The sequence below is a fragment of the Cottoperca gobio genome, chromosome 1 (assembly GCF_900634415.1).
Source record: "Cottoperca gobio chromosome 1, fCotGob3.1, whole genome shotgun sequence".
NCBI lineage: Eukaryota > Metazoa > Chordata > Actinopteri > Perciformes > Bovichtidae > Cottoperca > Cottoperca gobio.
The window spans coordinates 7029551-7052130 of record NC_041355.1 but is presented as its reverse complement, the minus strand read 5'-3'; the positions used below and the strand labels follow the sequence as shown (position 1 = coordinate 7052130).

Genomic DNA, 22580 nt, shown 5'->3' with positions numbered 1-22580 from the left:
CCTATCACCCCCTAGCTCCTCCATGAACAGAGGAAAAAGTTTTTCTTTAAATGATATCCACTTTCTTCTTCACTAAAACTTCCCATATGGGCAGAGGGAGGGTGTTAGGGAAGTCAAATACAGTGACAAAAAAACTGCAGTTTCAATTTGTGTGTATGGATAATCAACACTTTAATTCGCAGGTTCATTTCATGCTTCTTTCCAGGAAATTTGAAGTCCCCCGAAATGATTGCCTTCCTATTAGGGAATTACTGGCCTGGAAAGGAAAGGAAAGTTCTCCATGTATTATTCCTTTTCTACCCAGACAACCACCAGAAAGTTTTATTTGAGTTTCTTTGCTTATTTTCTACATCTCCTTTTCCTCATATTTTCCTACGAGACTTGTTTGAAAAGTTGAGAGCGGAAATTATCCAGTTTTCCTTTTCTTGTAAACACTTATACAGATACACACACACACACACGCGCGCGCACACGCACAGACGCACACGCACAGACGCACACAAACACACACACACACACACACACACACACACACACACACACACACACACATACAAACACAGTATGCATGTTGACACAGACAGCAGTATAATATTAAGGTTAGAAAGCCTTACATACTTGGGCCTAAATGAATGAATTCATGAGTTATTTGTTTACTTATGGATGCTCTAACTGTGAGCAGCTGGTAAACACTGCGAAGTCTCTGAGAGCAGATGTACTTAAGAGACAAGCATAAACATTTATTCACTTGAAGCATAATCACACATAGATACAGACACAAACACACACACACACACACACACACACACACACACATACATACCGTGACCCAATTTGTTTATGCATATCTACGATTGGAAGCCTGCAAGGCCCACATTTATTTCTTTGTGCTTTTACATCTTTATCACAGAGAGGAAAATGATGGCTAATGTACTTATAATCTGATTATATGATTATATAACTACTGATGTTAATCTAACAGTCTCTTTCCCTCTCTGCCTTTCTCGGGGGTGATCAGTGATTTATGTCTTTAAAAGGAAATATAGAACCAAAAGCAACGGGTGAAACGAACTGTGAGATTAAACTAACCCTCCTCCACGACTTCCTCTCTTGCCCTCCTGAGCTCTCTCTCCCTTCCTCTCTATATTATCTGAGAGCTGTAATTAAAAAGTGCACTTTGGTTCTTGCATGGTGCTAACAAGCAGGCCACAACACGCATACGGACACACACACTAAATTGGAGATAGATGAAGCTCAACTAATCTCCATCTGATACCATAACGACTGATATGAAATAAACTCAATATTCTAAGTTTCTGAACTAATATGGATAAGTACTATAATTTACTCTTGTTTACAGTATGTGTCTAAATATAGTCTTGATGTGTTAACTCGATCTCCTAATGAACACAATCCTTTTTGTATGTAAGAGCCAAAGAATCTAAAAAAAGATGAAGATCTAAGATGTATACTTCACAGTGGTGTTGCTCCAGTGCATAAGAAGTGCTGCGGTACCTCATTTCAGAAACAGCTCGGAGCTGATTTTGTAGTGTAGATGAAGTCAGATTTACTGTCATCTTCTAGCATAATATCATAAATCCTTGTAAGGACGGATTATTCACCCATAGAAAATAATGCTCTTGATGATTTAAGATTATCATATGATTATCCAGTGGTATAATCAGTACATCAACTTTGTTTGAGTTCAGAATGTGTCTAACATCAAGGAACACATTCAGCACCAGGAGATAACAAGCTAACCAGATGCAGCTTCATCCTCCTTAGCTACAACTCAATTTCTTATCAAAACATGCCCTGCTTACAACAAACAGCTAAAGCTCCAAAGACAAAGACGTTGAGGCTTATGACTCTCAACTGTTAGCTCCAGTTTGTATCACCTGCATGGATGTGCCAGTGTAATCTCGCCATTATAACTGCAGAAAGCAGTCCCTCCTCAGTCTCGAAGGTATTTATTGTAAGCAGAAAGTACATCCTACCTGTCTCTTCCCCAGCTCCCCTGAAGACGCATAAAAAACTAAATTTTGTCATCCCCATCATTCAACCTCATTCTTATTTGTTATCAAATGCTTCAAGCACATACTGTGCAGTCTCCTTTGAACGTTTTACAATAGCTTTGCTACACTGGCTTGATAGATACCAGACAATCCAATCCCAGGTCCAATTATAAGCATCAAGAACGACCAGTGTGTTCTTGTGATGTGTTCATCATCTTGGTGGAGAAAAGACACGCGAAACTGCATTGCTAAGAACCAAAATTATTCCCTCTTGCATTGCTCGGTCTGTTCACAAAAGGAAGAGGGAAAAAAACACCTTCAGCTTGTTCAGTTCAACATTAAGTTAAATTGTGCAATCTATAATTTTGGAACGTAAGGAGCTCTTAGCAAATATTCCCCACTGTTTTTTTTACAAAATGTAAAGCAGCATTTGTACCAAGGTGCTACAATATATGCATTAACACCAATCACAGGCTAAGTGAATGGCAAATTGAATGGAAAACAACTGCTTTATTGAGCAGCAATCAGAAGTATGTATTGCATCTCAAACATAAAAAAAGAAGCATTTACTGAGTTTTTATCCTTGATTTGCATCAAAGCAACAACTTTACAGACATGTAAAGTTAAGAGAACCTGGACAGTTTTTTGGACAAATATCTTATTGACAGTAACAGACACAAAATATGTCCACACCACGTAATATGAAATGATGTTAAATATATCCATACTCAAATGAAGTAGTATTAATGAAAACGCCACCTATCTCTCCAGGATCTCAGCTTAGACTTTTAAATCCTAACCATGTAATAGTATGTGTGTGATGTGTGTTTGTGTCTGGATAAGAGTTGTTAAAACATATTGATTTTAAGCCAGCAGCAGAATTAAAGAGCCAGAGTGAAAAAGTTGGGTCAAGCCTTTTTCTCTGCTTACAGGAATCTAATATCCGTCATCTTTCCTTCTGCTGTGGGTTTACAGTTTTGATAGCCTGCCTGTTTACAGTTGACTTTTCGTTTTATGTTTGTGTGTGCGTTCTGTCTGCAGAGGATGAGATACATTTATAGATGCAGCACATGTCTACACAAAAGTGCTGCACATAAAAAAAGAAGAAAAAAAGGTAAATCCACCCACGTGAACGCACACTGATACACTGGAGAGCATTATAGCTTTAAGACCTGTATACCTCAGAGACACAACCCCCTCACACACACACACACACACACACACACGACGTTGAGGAGAAAACTTCTACATCAAATTATTAATAAGTGTGTTGACTGCTGAAATAACACACAAACATTCAAACACAGGCTAGTAGCTGTGCTCATAAAGTGGCAACATGGTGTGACCAGTGAGGTGCCATCCTTCTGCTTTAATGGAACCTGTGATTGCAACCCAGTATGCCAGGCTGCCTGTGATTGGGTGATTGAAGTACTAATGAATTACTGTGTAAAAGAAGCCAGAGACTTATTCTGGTCTGATTAATGTGTTTTCTTCAATGCCAATTAAACACTGATTACACAAATTAACAACTCTGGGCCACCATAATCACTAAGTGCTCAAACAGGGACTGGCGTTGATGGAAAGGTCTTCAAACACACACACACATACACACACACACACACACACACACAGACACTGACACAGACACACGCACACGCACACGCACACGCACACACACAGCTGTAAGGCACCACACCCCATTTGTCCTTCTATCCTTGCCCAAAGCTCTGTCAAAGGCTGCCAGGCCTTATAACCTAATGCTTTTAGCTGCCTGTCGTCCAAGATAGAGTTACCAACCACATTCACCAAACACCCTCTCCTCTGACTCACTCGATCTCTCTCTCACACACACACGAGGAAAAAAGCCTTAACACAGAGTCATGCAAGAGTACACATACATCGGGCCTCAGACAGACAGCTGGTGCCAAAGGGTGCAGTTAGTGGATCCCCCCTCTGGGATGGGTTACCACCCCCTTCCCCTTGTATGGAGCCAGAGGGAGACAGGGACGAGAAATGAGATTAAAGGGAAGGAAATAGGGGAGAGGGAAGTGACAGACAGAGCAGGAGAGTGGGAGAAATGAAAAAGGAAAGTTTTTGCAGAGACTGAATGTAATGTGACACCACAGAGGGGGGGGGGGAATGACAGCATGGAAAGACACAGTCAGTCCGTGAGTGGAGAGAGAGAGCACCAAAAAGAGCGGGAGAGGCAGGAAAAATAAAAGAGGATTTGCAAAACTTGAAATTTGGAAACTACTGGAAGTGTTAACCTCATATGCTGAAATGCACTGAGCCTTTCTCTCTTTCTTATATTATATTTTTCAGTGTGTGTGTGTTTTGACAGAAAATGAAAAATTAATACTGTTACGATTGTGCTAACATGAGAAAAACCACCGCCTGTGTCTTGATGTTCGTTCAGCACATAAACCTGCTTTTAGTTTGTGTGTGTTCAGTTGACTTGTGTTTGTGTGGTTTAACGCAATGCAGTTTACTGAAAAATAAAACCATATAGAGCCTCATAAACCCACATGTGCATACACTGTGTTGTATTGTGTGTGTGTGTGTTTGTCCTTGTGTGTCTGTATAACTTTGATAGCTGCTCTACTCTGCTTTTGCTCACACTTGGCTTATTCATACATTTTCTTATTTTTTGCAATGCATTAGCTCAATATGTTTCTCATTGTGTTGGGGAATCATAGCTGTGGGCAAATATGAGGATATGGAAAAAATAAATTGACCTTTTACTACATACGATATTGTTCCTACACCAACCCTTACATAGACTAAACGCACCTCCCTCCATCTCTCTCGCTCTATTCATTCATGACAATATTTGTGTCTTATGTCTGCTGTGTGAGTGTGACTGTGTATTTGTGTGAAAAGAGAGAAAGAGCCAGCTGTGTCATTATACAAGCCTAATACATCCATGATGCAAGCTAATTAAATGTTGACTAGCAATGGACAGGAAGACCATGAGGTGAGAATAGAGAGGTAAAAGCAAGAGACAGAGCGACAACGACTAGGAGAAAGAAAAAGAGAGGGGTGGGGGGGGGGATTGAGATGGTGTTTAGGATTGAGAAAGTCTTTCAGCAGTGATTGTGATTGTTGAGCTCATTGAAAACAGGTGGTTTAAAAGCCCATTCAAATACAAAAACACTTTATTATTAGCACACCTTATGCACAAAAACACTCACAAAGCACACAAACACATATAGCCCACACACAGAAACCATGATGAGCAAGTGACATCCTAATAAGCCACTATGTCAGGTAAAGTGACTCTGAAAGCACATAATAAAGTAGATTTTGCCAAGAAGTAACAGGAAATCCCAAGCACAAACACCAACACACACACAAAGGCCAGTCGAGGTGTGTTTGCCAGGCATGAAGAGCTGTTTAGAAATTATGGTAGCACTAATCAGCATAATGTTTGCCTCGAGCATGAACTGACATTTAGAGCAGTGGATTATTGGAGCAAAACCCACACACTGCCTTTCAGTGAACACTATCATATTATTACAGGGAACTATTATAGATTGCTGTTTTAATACCAATGTTACAAGGGGCCGCATGAGAATTTGTGGTTTCACTGTGCAAGTCAGACCTTGTTTTGTCCATGCGTGACATATTTACCATAGATTGGTACAAATTGGCTCTCAAAAACTGAGCAGGTTGGTCCGTGAACTGGGGACAAAGAGCCAAGCTGAGCACTGTGCTGTAGTGGCAGTAAACCATCCTCATGGCTTCACTTAAAAAAATCATGTCAGGGACATGGAGTACTGTAGGACAGGCTAGGTTGTCCTATCGAGAGTCACAGAATATTATTCACTGACAACTCAAGTGCTGAGGGTAAAATGTAGTCTGACTTTGAACATATCAATCACAGGTTATCCTGAGGAAAATATCAATTACTGCAGCCAATAATCTATCTGTAGTGTAATGAATGAATGTTTTACGATGCGACTGATTAAATGTGTGGAGGGGCTTTGCTTTTCTCAAGTACTATCCAAAATTCAAGACACTCTCATTGTGGTGATAATTCAATACTGACCTTAAGAACTGCTAAACCTGACTAATTGTACACCATCATCTGGTGTAGGCCCTAAGCTACTCATCGGTTATTGTATCCAAACACCTTACATCAAATCAATTTAGCCCTATGATAAAATCCCAACAACAATAATTTACTGGCCTCTAATTTCTAAGTGTCAAAAAGTTTTTGAATTACTGTATAGTGACCAGAAGTGAAAGCACAACCATGAAACAGTGAGGCACAATGTGGATAAGATGTTGGACCAGGTTGAGTGTATTATTATTAGTAGGACTGCAGTATCAGCAAGTAGTTTGTGTGAGCCTCAATAAGGGCCAATCACATCAGCTCTTCTCATCCTCTTTATAAAGAATAGACAGTTTAATGGGCCGAGCGGAGTCGAGGCCAGCTTCTGTGAGGAATAAAAAATGGAGTCATAAAGCAGCATATACCAAATATTACTGTATAGAAGCCCAAATATTAACATACAAGAACTCAATATGCTTTCAGGGGCAGCCAGTGTCAACTTTGAGTTGAATTTACATTTCAAAAGACATCAAAATGCCAGTTTACGTGAAGTAATAATACAAGAAAATTACATCAGTGCACTTTGGCAACATCTAAAGTAACTTGATGTATATTAAAGCACAACTGTCTGTTCCCTATAATTTTACTAAGTGATTTAAAAAGGATGCTTTCAGCCATATTTGGGTACATTTACACACTGACAATAAAGATATCACAGCAAATTCAAAAAGAAGAAAAAACATCTGGCTGTTTAAAGATTAACTTTAACTGTAAGATTATATTTTTAGTTAAAGTTTGTACTCAATAAAATGTAAAATTCCCATAAACAAAGTTGTTTCATTAACAACAACAAAAACCTGTTAAAAACCATTTAAAGTATTAAATATAAGCTTATTTTAAAATGTAGAAAAGCAAAAAACAATACACAATTGATTTTGCCTAATAATCACCTATATAATGAAATTGACTACACTATAAACTTTAGATAGTCTACAAAGTTTAGCAGATTACATCAACTTGGCTCTCTGCACACTGCTACTGAAGGACAAAGTCATTCTCAAGGAAACACTTGGTATCAGCATTTTATAAAATGCTCCTGTCGCGTCAATTGGCTCGTTTACGACCATGTGTCTCTAAAGTGCTCCATTTGATAAATTCCATGACCTTTTTCATAAGAGAAGATAATTAAGTGTTATTTGCTATTTGCTGTCATGTAAAAGCAGCACAAGATGCATGGTGTCATCTAATGAGGGCCATAATTATTATTATTTCTACTTACCAATTAGTATGCCGGAGGTGAAGCCTACTCCTGCATTAACAAGCTACTGCACCAATGTATAGATATTTTAGAGTTAAATGTCAAGCACAGTGGAGTGATGTGGTGACAGGTTAAAAACTCAAACACTGAGATTGTGATGAGCATTCTGCTGAACACAACCACTATACTAAACAAGCTGAGCCTGAAATTTAACTCTAGACGACTGAGGGTAGGAGAGTGTCTGTATTTTTGTGTGTGTGTGTGTGTATGTGAGTGTGTGTGTGTGTGTGTGTGTGTGTGTGTGTGTGTGTGAGTGTGTGTGTGTGTGTGTGTGTGTGTGTGTGTGTGTGTGTGTGTGTGTGTGTGTGTGTGTCTGTCCTGGTGTGCTCACAAACTCTACAGCAGCACAGCACAGGATGCAACTGAAGGGTTTGCATCAACAGTTAATTAATTTCTCTATTTCGCTTGAATGCTTTCATTTTATTTCCATTTGTTTGCCTTTCTCTCTTTCTACTCCCACATCCACAAGATAACGTGAATTCCTGTGAGAGACGACTTGTGATTCAATCCACACACACGCACACACACACACACACATTTTACACCAGGATAACAAAATGTCTGTGAGAATGGTGTGTGTTGTAGTGTGTGTGTGTGTGTGTGTGTGTGTGTGTGTGTGTGTGTGTGTGTGTGTGTGTGTGCACTTCATGAGATGAATGTACATGCACCTTACCAATTACTGTGAATGGAGGAGAGAAATAAGTGATAGAAATGAGAGAAAGATGTAATACAGGGATACAACTGGAGAGAGAGATCACGCGAGCAAGAGGGGAATTTGAAGAATGGTAAAGTAGAAAATAGGTAAAGTTAGTTCATTAGCAAACAATCTATTTTCTCTCTTTTTAATCTTTCTCTTTAAGGAGTTCACTTCTTCTGCCTTGACTAAGTATATGAACTTGGAATAATGTCTGGAAAATCAAGTGTGGAAATGATCCAGAGTTTACACTTTACACATGCAGAACAGGAGATTGTCTGTGTCAGAAGCGTTCTCACTTCCTGGAAGTACGTTTGGTTTAGGCGAGGGGTGGCGCCTGAATAGGACAGGACGCACAACATGGCGCGGATTACACCGCGGTCATGTAGCCGGCTAGCAATTTGGTCATAAACAACCAAGTGTCTTGCCGTTCCTTGAAGTTGTCTGACAATTTTGGCGTCGGCCCTTACTGACAGAAATTCCAAAATCTTGTTGTTTCTCCAGTTAGACATTTTCGTTTGCGTTTTTGTGCAAGTGGCCCCTCTTCTGAGCTCTTGTTTAAGAACCCATGTTTGTTTCTTGGGATTTTGCGCCCTCAACATGCCCACTCGCTCGCCGTGAATTCCCCGGTCCATGAGGGGCTCTAATCACACATGTGCTCAATCGGACTTCACACGGACTTAGTACTCGGGAGCTGGCAGGGTAAAGTCTGTTTGATGTGACATTTGCGTTCTCACATACAGCTCCTCCGGGTAATGTCTAGAAAATTTCAGGGTTGCAGTGCATGTGTGAAAGGGGCTTTAGACTCTGTTTTGATTACGTCTTTCATTTCTGTGCCGTCTTCCCTCATCCATTCATCTACTTCAGTGACCCCAAAACTGACAACCTATTCTCTCTTTCCACCTTCTTTCTCTTTAAACTACTTAATATCTCTCTTTGATTACTTTTTTTCTGAGCAGCATATCTTTTAATCTATCAGTGCCCATTAATTTCCTCATCCATCAATCAACATCACCTTTCTTCTCTCTTGTTAAAGGAATCAGTTCATCCTGATTATTATCTACTCAACCCCATGTCAGTCAAAACACTGATTTCAGCAAAAAGAAAAAATACATGTACTTTAGGGCAATATTAAGTACTCGATTTAGATTGGTCATTTAAAAGTGCCGTGCTAGTCATTATTAAAAACACTGATGCATTACTTTTAACTAATATTGATGGCTGATGTATACTTTGCTTTAAAAAATAGTGTTCTATAAATTAACTCTGGCTCTAAATTAGCAAAAGTCAACTTGAGTTTTGGAAAAGTTAGTTTACGGATAGTTAAAGCTATCCGGTTTCTAGAAGCACATCTTACTGTAAAATGCCCGGGCTGATGAACCGACAGATCACCGAGTAGGGATAATGAATCAAAATATACAAACAATGAGACCATGTATACCATATACAGTCCTAAATGTGAAAAACAGAATGGCCTTAAACCCAAAATGACTGGACATTTCATTCAAGCAAGACCAAACGAGGCAAAATTGGTGTTATAACCCTGATCCCTTTTCAATACTTTGTTCATTGCAACCCCTTACGCTCTGTAAGTCAGATGTCAGAAATGCTGGCTTAACAAAATTAAGAGTTGCAGCGTCCATACATACAGTCACGAAGTAGTGGCCAGTCTCTGGTCTTTCATGAATCTATAGCTCTGTGGGTGCGCTGCATTGAGCACCTAACATACATACCGTGCTCCAACTGGACAGTTGTTTTCTGATGTAGCTGCCATACTACACACAGGGAAAAACAGGAAGTAGTTCATTATCTGTTTTATTTCCCAGAGTACTCAATAGCCTTGGCTCCCGCCTGGTTGACGCTCCCATTGTGTCAGAGGGCATTTGCATAAAGTTGAGCTTTTCCCAACATTCTCCTGTACTGCAGCACAGCGGGTGGCGCCAGGCTGCAACGCCAGGTCGCATTCACAATGAATAGCAGTATATCAATGTCCCCTGCTTTTGAGTCCGTATTACACACAGAGCAGAGCATGCCAGCATAGTAAAATCAGGTAAGTGAAACTGACTGACTACCAACAAAAAGGGGTTTTAAAAAGTCCTTCATCCCAGGTGCCATCAATATTTGTAACTCAACAAAGTGAGATCTAAGCCACAGACATTGACATGAACCAATTTAATGTGTTATATGAGGAATATAAGGGAAGGGTAGTAGGGTTCCCTACTGGAGCTGCTGCCTCCGCGACCCGCCCCCGGATAAGCGGTAGACGATGGACGGATAGATGACCTGACTATGTGTATGTTTTTACTAACTGCTTATCTCTTTTTTATGCTGTTGTTTCTTGTCTTTGGTGAACCGAAGACAAACTGATCAATTGTGGACAATAAAGATTAATTGTATTGTATTGTATTGCACCAGCCTCAATGTATAGTAATGATCCAAAACTAAATGAGAGCTTCCCTTATTATCTTAACAAGCACGGGATGGGGTTTTGTTCGGATATGATTCTTGTTTATAAAAGTCAGGTCATACAGCTGATGATGTGCGCAACTTCAGTGCTCTGCCAGCACTAATGCAGTACTTCATTTTTGCAGAAAGCCTCTTATCCCTGCATGAAACTCCAGAGACGGAATTAACACACTGGGGTGTACATGTAAAATTACAAGTGCAGCACCGCTGTGCAAAAACCTAAACCACGGATCTGATTTGGAGCCTAACTGAGAAGGTGGTAATAAAATAGATAAAATAAGAATTAAAGTAAATTCTCAATTAATGTATCCCCCATTTACAGTTTTTTTTATTTATTACTTTGGAAATGACCTACCAGTGCAGCGCTTCCAGTTCCTTACAGAATGTCAATCTGAGTCAAGACAGGCGGGGAGACATAATAACATCACAGTGTATTTACAAGAAATGGAAAGAAAATTGATTTGGCGCTGTTTAAGTGCCTGCTTCTAGAAGACATTATTTTTGTGACTTTTATAGTCCACCCTCCTTTATGTGTATATCACTTAACCATTTAAAAAAGTCATTATGTTCCTCAAGCCATTTTAGATAACAAGAACTTTCAAAGACAGAGCCAAAAACTGACCATCAGTCTGGAAACTGAGGAGAGTTCAGACATTGTATCTTTAATGAGACAGATAGCAACATGCAAAACAGCAGGTTTTTTTGGCTGTGTGCTGCACATGCACTGCTGCAGATATACACGCAGTACAAACACAAGCCACCACTTTTTGATTATGGCCATATACACTCTCCCACATACTCCAACACACTTCTGTAGCGGAAGCCAAGTCTCCATACTGCTGGCTAGCTCCTCCTCATAGAGGTATGCCCACCTCTAGCTTGGATCAAAGGACTCAGCTAAAAACCTCTGGCCAGACACACACACACACACACACACTCAAACAAACACACACACACACACACACACACACACACACACACACACACACACACACACTACAGTACTTCCTGTCTATTCTTGGATGAGATCAAAAAGGGTCTTGTTAGCTGTGAGCCTATAGCATAAATCATCATACGAAGACACACACATGCAAGCACACACACACTTTCAAACACCTGTGGTAGATCAAACGCATCAAGCTGAGAACACACACCTGCAGCAGGGTAAAACCCTTGGACTGAACAAGTAAATCATGCTGCTCTAATACACACACAATGATTTACACTCCTGCATTTCTACTCAACCCAGTCTGACCTCGGTAATATTCTGTGACTGGCAATTCACTATGCAAAGATCTCATTCAAATAGCTTGAACCACAATGAAAGCATAAACAAACAAATAAAGGGCCTCAGCCAGGTGCATTTGGTATGGAGAGCACAGTACCAAATGGGGGAGGGGGGGGACTTTTGACGTTCATCCACAAAACAATCTTCCCTCTATATCACTCCACGGCCTGCGAATGTCACAGTAAAGATTACTACAACCACACTGAAAGCAAAGGAGGAAAAGTGAGACAAAGAAGCAGAGGAAGAGAGAAACACAGAGAAAGTGCAGCGACACAAAGAGAGACAGCCTGGGGTGTGATCCACTGGAAGGTTGCCAGTTTGAATCCAAATACTGACTGAAACATTCACGATGAGGGAAAGAGAGTCACTTTCCTAAGCCCGCTGTGAGACTGCTCTTGAGCCTTCAACTAATCTAGTGCTGCCACTGAATGATTGGCAGTACAAGGCTGAGGCTTTAAAGGTATTTCCCAGGTGTTAAGGAGAGAGACAGAGAGAGAGAGAGAGAGAGAGAGAGAGAGAGAGAGTCTCTCTGATGCATCTCCAGCCACCTGCAATTTTATTTCCACCAGTTGTTTCCTGTAAATAGGAATCTGTTCCTAGATTGGCTTGTGTATCCCACTGGAACCTGACATCTGTGATTTTTCAGCGCAGAAAGATAGTGAAAACATCTTAAACAGGAAACACTTGAATGCAACTTTCTGACTACCATAGCTGCAATAGTATAGGCTGCCAGTGACTGCAGCGAGACTAATTACAAAGTAAATTCATGTTTAGTGCTGTTGTTTGAAATCTTCTTTACAATATCTGCGTACAAATAATTAATAGTGTGTAAAGACTTTCGATGAAAAGGATATTTAAGGATATATTTTTCACAATATCAGCTCCATCCCACCAGTTAATCTATTGCAAAATATTTGTGATTTGTGATTACAACAGTTTGGTGTTATGGTGTTTTCTAACCTGATTTTCCTGTTTCAGACAGACAAAAACAGTTGTGGCAAGCAAATTTATGCAAAAAAGAAATTATAATCTTTCACTGAGGTCTAATCAAAATCATTTTTGTTAAAAAAGAAACACACTTCAATAAGAGGCTATAGGATAGGAATAGTTAAATTACACTTTTAATGAAGGATATGAAAATCAAAACCCTCACTCTTAGTAAAATGTAGTGGATGGTAGTGTTTCCTCATGAACCTCTATTTCAAGCAAACATACAATTACAATAGCTGTACAAAGTATTACTATTATAACCAACTATTTTTGTTAACATCTTCTAACATCTATGTCACTTTACTACTTTAAGTCTTCTTAGGAGTAGAAGGGAAAGAAGGAAACTTCTATTATGAGTATGTTTGGTGATGAATATATCACAGGCTTGTTTATATAACCATGGAACATACAGTAAACAACTTTCAATATTTGGTGCAAAATAAATTTCACAAACATTTTTCCACATGTGGAACCCATGTAATTATTGCCTTGATCAGAGATTTTATGCGCAATCTGTGGTCCTTTTTAGTGCCATTTGGCTCTTTAAAACTTTGCAGAGCTTATTACTATCACTGGGTTCAACGTTCTTAATACCATTAAGCCCCATAAAATGTACTACATGTGATGAAACTGTCACAGTGGCTCTTGGTTTCATTTATTAGTTCTTGTCTCATCTTCCTGCAGCTTATTTCAAAACACCGAATATACTCTGAAAAAGACATTACTATTCATTATATATGGGTTATCTCAAAAACAAAGTACAAAGCATTGATGTGAGATAAAAATATTCTCGCCAACAAAAATCTATTGTGTCAATGTGCAAGTTTTGTTTTTTATATTTTTAAATATACATACGCTATACCCCCTTTCACATTTGACACGGTGTTTTGTGACTTATTTTTTACTTGCACTTTTGGGTTCCTTGCTTTCCTTGTCTTTTTATCCGATGCTGTGAGAAGAATGACTAAAAAGGGCCCAAGTAGTAACAGTCAGACGAAAATATAATTCCACAAAAAATGACAAAAACAACCAATTCAGAAAATGAATGACGGTGGAATGCACTTGTATCTATGTATACAGTACTAGGTACACAAGTCATGCAGTAAGTCCCATCTTTGTGAAGCTGGTAATGTTCAGGTGTTGCTTTTGCTCTACTGTAATATCAAGGCCAAAGTTAGTGAGGTGGTGTATTATAGGATTGTGTTATATTGGCAAATGTTCCCATTTACACACAGGATTGTATGTACATTTTAAAGTCAAAAAAAGCTGCGATGCATCCAGTATTTCCTTAATACAAAGCTTCTCAGCTGCCAAACATATCTTTTAGTTGGACCTACTTTACTAATCTTATTGTAGGTCTACCTTACTTTGCAGATGTATCTACATACGGATAACAGAGCTGTATTTCATTGAAATAATGCAAAACAAGGGATGCCGTCATGAAACCAGAAAATATAAATGTTTTAGTTTCTGTTTTTTTCTAAAAGAAGAACACAGGACAAGTAATGTGCAGAGCAAATATTTATGTTGTAGTAGACAAAAATGTTTTAACGTTACCTTGTGCTAATCATGTAGGCTAATTAGAATGAATGTGTTTTATTTCCATTATGGTGTGAGTGCCGCAGATCGCTTATTGACTGCAGTTGGTGGTATCTAAGTAAGCTGCTAGGCAAGCACAGTGACACTGTCACTCCTCAACAGTGAAAATAACTTTTCTTCAGACTACAACTCCCTGTAGCCATTCTGCTTTCACAAATAGCCAGAGGTCTTATTAAATTAGAGTGAAACTGTACAGCAACAGCTAGAAAGTCTTGTTTTGATTCTTTTTTACTTTTATATAATAAGAACCCTATTTAGGGAATTTAAACAATAAATTACTACTTTATTACTTTTGGGAACAGCGATAGCCCTCAGGCAAGCTGCACAAAACATCTCCATTTGAAAGCCACCATCAACTACATATATCAAGATGTATGTACTTATATAACAATAAAGCCAAATGTCAGATGTTCCACATTACAAAATAAAAGACTAGGAGAGGGATGTTCCACTCCTAAAATTAGTGAATTGATTTGGTTCCTCTTTGTGCTTCACCAAAGCTGATTAAAGCTGCCTGTTCCTCCAAAAAGAAAAAATGTTCAATTTCCATGTATAAAATAAATAGAAAAGTAGTAAATATTTTCATTTAGGTACCTAGAACTAGAGAATGTTTGGTCTTTTTGCTTAAGAAATGACTCAAACAATTATTAGTATGTCGATCAACTAAGCGTTTCAGCTCTAAATACAAATCCCCACATGAATGTCAGCCATCAATGTCAAAGAGGGACATATAAAAGACTAAACCTAAGGATAGGTGCTCACTAAATTCTGCCAAGTGTTATTTTAATAAAAGGCTATGGGGAACCATTATATGACATCAGGTAATTCAATTGTAACTACTTTTCAAGCAAACACAAGTTGTGAATGTGTGCATACACATGCATTGTTTGTCTACTGACTTTGATATGTGCCTGTCAGTGATTTTGCTTCGTCATGTCTTGCAGTTCAGTCAATCAATAGAGTTTCATGTTTTGCAAGCGCTCTGCTTTATTTGGATGTTGGATGTCTTGCTTTAGAACTGTCTTGAAAAGTACAAGATAAGCTTTTGTGCAATTACACCCCCCCCCCCATCCCACCCATTCCCCCACCCCCCACCACCCCACCCCTCACACACGTACAGACAGAGGATCAATAGCAACCTCCTCCCCCTATCTTACATAATAAACACCAAGGCCTAAACAGCAAAAAAGCCTCCATTCCACCTGTGTGGCCTGCAGCAATAGATTCTATAGTCTCTTATTGGGAGACAAGGACAGAAGAAAGAATGAGAAATCAAAAAGAAGAGGAGCGATGCGAAAGAACAAAATGAAGAGCAAAAATAAGCATGACAGAGAGGGAGGCAGATGGAGACCAGAGTATATCCCACTTGGCTCATATTGCAAAGCTCTGAAGGATGTTTTTGAGGAAAATGCATCTTTTCACAAAGATTGGAAACCATTCTAACTAAGTAGAAGCACAAACATGTGAAGACACTTAAAACACACACAGCTTTTGGTAATTATATCTTTACCTTATATGTATATCATATGCTGTGCTTTGAACGGACCACAGCCACAGTGACACTGAAGGTGGGAAACAAATGACCTCTTAATGACCTCATCGACAACTCACAGGCTCTCCAAAAAGGTCATATAAACTACTGTGGGAGTACATGTGAACAAAAGAAGATGGGATAGATGCACCTGCTGTACTCAAGTTTATAAGCACACCACCTCTCTCACTCTCTAACTCACTCTCTAACTCACTCTCTAACTCTATCTCACTCACTCACACCAGTGTTTCCCCTACCGTTGCTTCAGGGGTTGTTACCGTTGTTTTTCTCTCTCACTCACTCTCTCTCACTCTCTCACTCACACTCTCACTCACACTCTCACTCACTCTCTCTCACATACTCACTTTCCCTCTCTCTCACTCACTTTCTCTCAGTCTCCCACTTCCACTCACTCACTCTCACTCACTCTCTCTCACTTTCACACAGAGGTCATTATTTCCCATCAGGAGTCTCTGGATGCTTCTCTGTAGCTGCCACTTCTTCTGCTGTGAGAAGAAAACACTTAGGACTGATGAGAGAGAGGGTTAGCATCAACCTGACGCACACACACCTGCCAGCAATACATACTGTATGTAGTCTGCACTGCACACAATGACAGGTAGACACACACAAACTCTGTTCCTCCCAAACACACGTACACCCACAGAGCGTAAAGTGTCAGGTGGCTGTGGAAGTGTGGTGATTTGTTCCTCCTGACAGACAGGAAATAAGGGAGTCAACCAGGGACCTCACTTCCTCTTAGACCTGACTAACATGACGTCTATCACATGCTCCCACACAAACACATTAACACTGTCTTCTTCTCTATCGCTTGCTCTCCTCTAAAACACATGGACACACACACAGACACAATCCATCAGACAGCAAAGTCTCTCCTGAGGTATCCAAAATTCAAACTATTTGAATGTGTCTTTTGGCAAAAAAAAAAAAAAAAAAAAGAACATACATAACTATTGTGCAACAAGCAGTGAATTTACAGTTTTGAAAAATATCAAAATCCTCAGGTTGCATGCTGAAGTAATGGAGCGTGCTACAATAATTCTGGTGTCAAACAGTCTTCTAACACAAATTGCTTCACAACTAAAAAAATATTGTTTTTTATGAGCTTCAAGCAATCGTTGCCAAATGAGAACATCAGTGGAAGATAATAAAAATGTAAAAACAGACTTAAGATTCATAAGAGTTTGACAGAGGTGGAAAAGTCACAGTAAGGTTGTGCAGCGTGGACGATGATAATCAGTTAGACGAGGCTCCTCATTTACCCTCTCCTCATTACAACATGGTTAAGCAAATGTCCGCGTCTGCTTTAACTGTTTGACACTGACGAGAGAGAACGACTTTGAGTGTGTCTGTGAGAGTGTGAGAGTGTGTGTGTGTGTGTGTGTGTGTGTGTGTGTGTGTGTGTGTGTGCATGTGTGTGCGTGCACATGTGTAAGGCTGCATGCTAGTCTATTTGATTTGGGTTTTGACATCACGCTCAGAACTCTCCCAGCCCACGATCCAAATGTCCTATCAGTGACCTCAATTCACTTAAGCATGCCCATTGGTCCAATCAGCATCAAGCTCTGGCTTAGTTGAGCCAATGACATGAGTCATATCAAACCTAATCACACTGATAGATCCACTAAATGGGTCAGCATGTTTTTGCTTGGCCTAGTTGAGGAAAACTTTCAAATTCATGGTAAGAAGATAAACTTTAGTAAGAGCCCTAAAAATTGTGACCTGCAATTTATTTTTTGGACAAGAAAGAAATCCAATGGTTTTACAGCTGGGATGCTCGAGCCACATTTGAAGGCAATTACCTTGGGCAAGGTTAGCTATAATGACGACCACTGCAGTATTTTTCTATTACACATTGGCTACTTATCGAACGTTATCATCATCCACGTAGCAACTGCGACAAAATCATTTTCCCCGTATTATAAACCTCATGGTCCATGTCGTTGTTGTTATGTGAACCCTTTCTGACTTTGAACATTTTCATGTTTTAATGACATTTGAAGTATGTTGTGCTCCTCTGTGATTCGGGTCACCAAAAAATGTTTGAAAATCATCTTCAAAATGCATGGCTGTCTAAATGACAGAAAATCCTGAACAGCTGGCAAGGTATTGACATATTCTGGACTTTGTTTGTTGGTGATATAGAATATAGGCTGGCTTCAGGCAGAATATAAAGTCTAGAATGAGGCTCTGTTACCCATGCTGGAAATGTGAATCAGTCAAACAGCTGTGGAGCAGAACCCACTCAGTGACAGGGAGGCTGTGTGTGTGTGTGTGTGTGTGTGTGTGTGTGTGTGTGTGTGTGTGTGTGTGTGTGTGTGTGTGTGTGTGTGTGTGTGTGTGTGTGTGTGTGTGTGTGTGTGTGTGTGTGTGTGTGTGTGTGTGTGTGTGTGTGTGTGTGTGTGTGTGGTGTGGGGGGATAAGTTATGAATAAAGACGGGAAAGTGGAGAGGTGAGCAGATGAGAGGTGGAAGAAGGGGGGAGGAAGAGGAGGAGAGAGACAGTAAAACGCTGCCGTCACTTAAACTCTAAAATGAAAGATCGATGAGCTTATTTAAATGTGCTCCCAGAGACGAGAGTTGGCTCATATAAAGCTTCGCATTTATGAGGAGGGGTGTGGGCATCGATTGACTGAGAGAAAGAGAGGGAGAGAGAGTGCAACAGGGAGAGCGACAGAGGGGGAGGAGGGAGAAAGAGAGGGGCGGGGAGAGATCACGAGGATCAACCTTGGCTCATGAATTTCATCCTTTTGCTCCTAAAATAAAACGTCCTAATAAATGCTAGGGATAGAGGGGTCGGAACCTGGAAAATCTACAGCCTTCGATTGGCCGCCTGGCACAGCTTATCAAATCAATAACTCACCGTCCCCCCCTCCACCTCCACCACCACCAACCCCGTCCCGCATCTGTTTCACTAATTTCCAATTCACCCCCTACCCCCAGCACACACGCATATATAAACACAACTTCTGCCAGCCATCCTGAAGTATAGATATTTCGCAGCAGGGCAGCCCCCGCCCCCCCCTTGAGCCAAGACAGCTGGAAGGGGTTGTTGGTGTGTCTGAGGGTGGGGAATGGGGGATGTGGTAACTTGGGTGCTGGTGCTGAGACCTTGACATTAGAAGGAGGACGAAAGGAGCTGACTGTGCAGCCACAACACCATCCCTCGGTCTCCCACCTCCTCCTCAACACCTCGGGAGGGAGGAAAAGGGAGAGTGTGACGAGTCGACTGGGAAAAGAAAAGAGAGGAGAGCAACTTTTGACACACGCAGAGGTGTTGTCATACCATCATCATCGATTGAACTGCAGACACAGCTTTCTGAGTGACAAGCCCGGTGCGCCGCATTCCCTCTCTAACCCCCCCACTCCATTTCTTATTCTCTCACCCCCTTTAGCTGCCACTCCCCTCTCCCTCTTTACGACACTGCCTCCCTCATTCTCACTTTCTTTCCCTACTTATTCCATATACCTTCCTGCACTTAAATGGCACACACATTCTCCATGCGTTCACAAATAGCTCACCCCCACCTCTAACACACACTCATATGTATGCACAGACATTCCTAAGACCCCTCCTCCTCCACATAACCCCAAAGCCTTACATTCAGCCCACCACGCCATCTGTGACCCAGAGAAAACTGTGTGCCGACACCAGCCTGACCTTTTCTTTGCTTTTGTTTTGTCATGATCTCATGAGGTACAGGCACACATACAAAAGACACACAGACACACAAATATCCACAGTTTCTCTTCATCACTCTCTTAATAGCTAGAAGGAAAAAAAGGTGGCAACGCACAACTTTTCAGACAGCTTTGGTCATGAATCGATATCTCATCATATGTGTCTTCTTTCCTGATGCTGTATTCAACAATTACTCCAGACAGCTGCACTTGATGCTATAGTACTGCTTGACGCCCACTGCTACAAATACTATTATTAGTCACGTTTCTAGAGTTGTTATTATTTTTACTATTATTAATCATCATATTTTTATGTTGATATTGTTCATATTATTGTTTCTGTGCATCTCTCCCTTTCTCTTTCTCTCTCTCAACCCAACCGATCAAGGCAAATGGCCGTCCACCCTGAGCCAGGTTCTGCTCGATGTTTCTTCCTGTTAAAGGGGAGTTTTTCCTTGCCACTATTGCAATGCTTGGTCATGGGGGAATGTTATGTTGGGTCTCTGTAAATCAAAGAGTACGGTCTTGACTGGCTATTTATGAAAAGTGAAATAACTTCTGCTATATCAATAAAATTGAGTTGGCTTGACAGTGAACCTTATGCAACCATGCAAGTCACACACTAATCTGGACACCTGCCAGCACAACAGGGTCAACACTGGACTAATATGTGTATGCATGTGTCAATGTGTTTATGCTTTTGTGCCAAATCAAGAGCTGTAGTTAAGCAGGTCATAGACTAAGAGGAGGATTATCAATGCTTGGAAACTGTAACACCCCTCCCATACACATCCTCAATACCTTAATCCTACAATCACCATCCTACAATCTATGCATTGTAACAATAACAATAATTTACACATGCAGTGTAGTAGGTACCTCCCCCCACAAACAATCAACCTGATTTAATTTACAGGAAAACATTGTTGTTGGCCTAATAAAAAACACCCCCCTCTGTGCTATCCTCCTGCAGGGACACATCCAAATTAATAGGCAAACTGTTATACTTGGTCTAATAAAATCACACCCTTACTTCCAGTTTAGGAGTCATCATCTCACTTTTCCCCTGTTCACTATGGTCCCAGTGACACTTGACTTTGTGCTTTACGATACTGAAATTGCCACATGTAGCTCTCATGTCAAGCGTCTTTGTATAATGCCAACCTTTAAACGCCTCCAGTATGAATGGATCTAAATACGTATATGAGTATAAATATCGTTTAGTGCATCATCTGACATTTGAACCCAGGACTATTGGGAGTAAAGCTCTTACCTTGCCCGTGCAACATGTGGCAGCTGCTGCCGAGAAGGAGCAGGAGAAAAAGAGGCGGACACCGGCTCCCACTCATGGCCGTTCCTGTCCCCATCATCTTCTGACGGCTCCCTGCTGCGGGTCCCTCCACACGCTCCGGGGAGCCCTCAGGGCAGCAAATTCCCGGTTTCATCATACGGGTGAGAGAGGGGACCAACAGTGTCCGTGTCCGCTTGTGCTTTGCTGATGCAACTCTATCTGCCCTGCGCACGACTGGCAAAAAGTCCGAGCGGAGAGATGAACGGGCTTCGGCTCCGGGAGTTCACCGCTGTCACTGACGACAAGCTCCCCGCTCTGACTCCCCAGCTCCAGTGTCCGACACTCACTACGCAGCGGGAGAAGGAGGAAGGGGGGGTCAACTGCCTCACCAGCAGAAAGACTTTCCTTCACTATAGTTTCTGGCTTTACGGTGAAACGGCACGGTAATCTCTATCTGCTTTGGTGGAGTCCGTGTGTTTCTGCGTCCTGCGATACCTCATTTTCATTTGGATTGATCCGAGCTAGGAATTAATACATTTGAGTGTGTTTTAGACTTATCGGCTTATTCTCTGCTATCGACCTCAAATCCGCGCTTGTTTTGATGTCTTCACCGGGGATTTGTCCCGCGGATCATTTAGCTGTTTCCAGAGTGGTCGTATTAACAGAAAAGCAATAAAACACGTGAATTATCCATCCATGCTTTGACCACTGTATGTGTGTGCTCTAAAAATCAATCCTGTAATTGATTCCGTAAATACCCCTGGTTTTTTTAGTGCAAACAAACTGGACCGAGATTCTTTTTTTTGCCCAAGTGTGGAGATGGAAAATCATGTAGTCTCTTATCTGAAGTTAGACAATCCTAATGAACTGTTAACCCAAGTTGTCGCGGGTCGAAATGATCCACCACTCTCCCAGAAGAGGTACTCTTCCCTCGGATACCAGATAGGCTAACTTGCCGTAATGCGCCGGGTCTCGGATTACACGGGGTAAAACGACACAACAGGTTAGCAAAAAAAAACGCATTACAAGTTTCTCAGCAACGAATAAGAGTTTCCTTTCTTCCTCTTTTTCTGTACATTCACCGATGAAGAGGAGTTAGTAAAAGCTTAGAAGTAACTGTCGGTTGGAAGAGGGGAAAAACGGCCGTTACAGAGACGTTACTCTGACTGCTGCTACTGCGACACTTGAGCCTTTCGCTTTTCATCCAGTCTTCAACGGTCCTCCGAAAACAGTCCACTCGGGGAAAGAAACAGTTACTTCAAAGACGTTTTAACGTTATCCGTTCGTACTCACGGGAGTTTTCGGCTAGTTAGCTACGTTTTAGCCGTTTTTCTCCGTCTCCAGCACCTTCTTGAGGCTTTGGGAGCCGAATGAGGCGATGCGTCTCTCTCAACTGAACACCTGCCACCGTCCTCTCGACACAGACTTGGAGGAGAGAGAGAGAGAGAGAGGGGGCTCTTGTTTAGCCTTGTTCAACTGTGTTTTCAGTCAATATCTACGAGTCTGAATTGACTTTTGCCACCAATATCTCCATTTTCTTTCTCTGTCTTTCCGTTAATCTCCCCCTCGATCTATCCCAAACTCAAAAACTAAACTTCTATTCACTCTCATCCGTTGTTGCTGATTGGTCAAG

At 40.9% G+C, this 22580-nt stretch overlaps 1 protein-coding gene across 1 annotated transcript in view; it reads right to left on the bottom strand.

The window, feature by feature from the left end:
• Positions 1–21453, bottom strand: part of LOC115007219 (protein sidekick-1-like) — a 206845-nt gene extending 185392 nt beyond the window's left edge. The window contains exon 1 of the mRNA XM_029429988.1: positions 20930–21453. Coding sequence (XP_029285848.1) covers positions 20930–21104 — 175 coding nt within the window. The 5' untranslated portion in view covers positions 21105–21453. The remainder of the gene's footprint in view (positions 1–20929) is intronic.
• Between the last annotated feature and the right edge of the window lie 1127 nt (positions 21454–22580).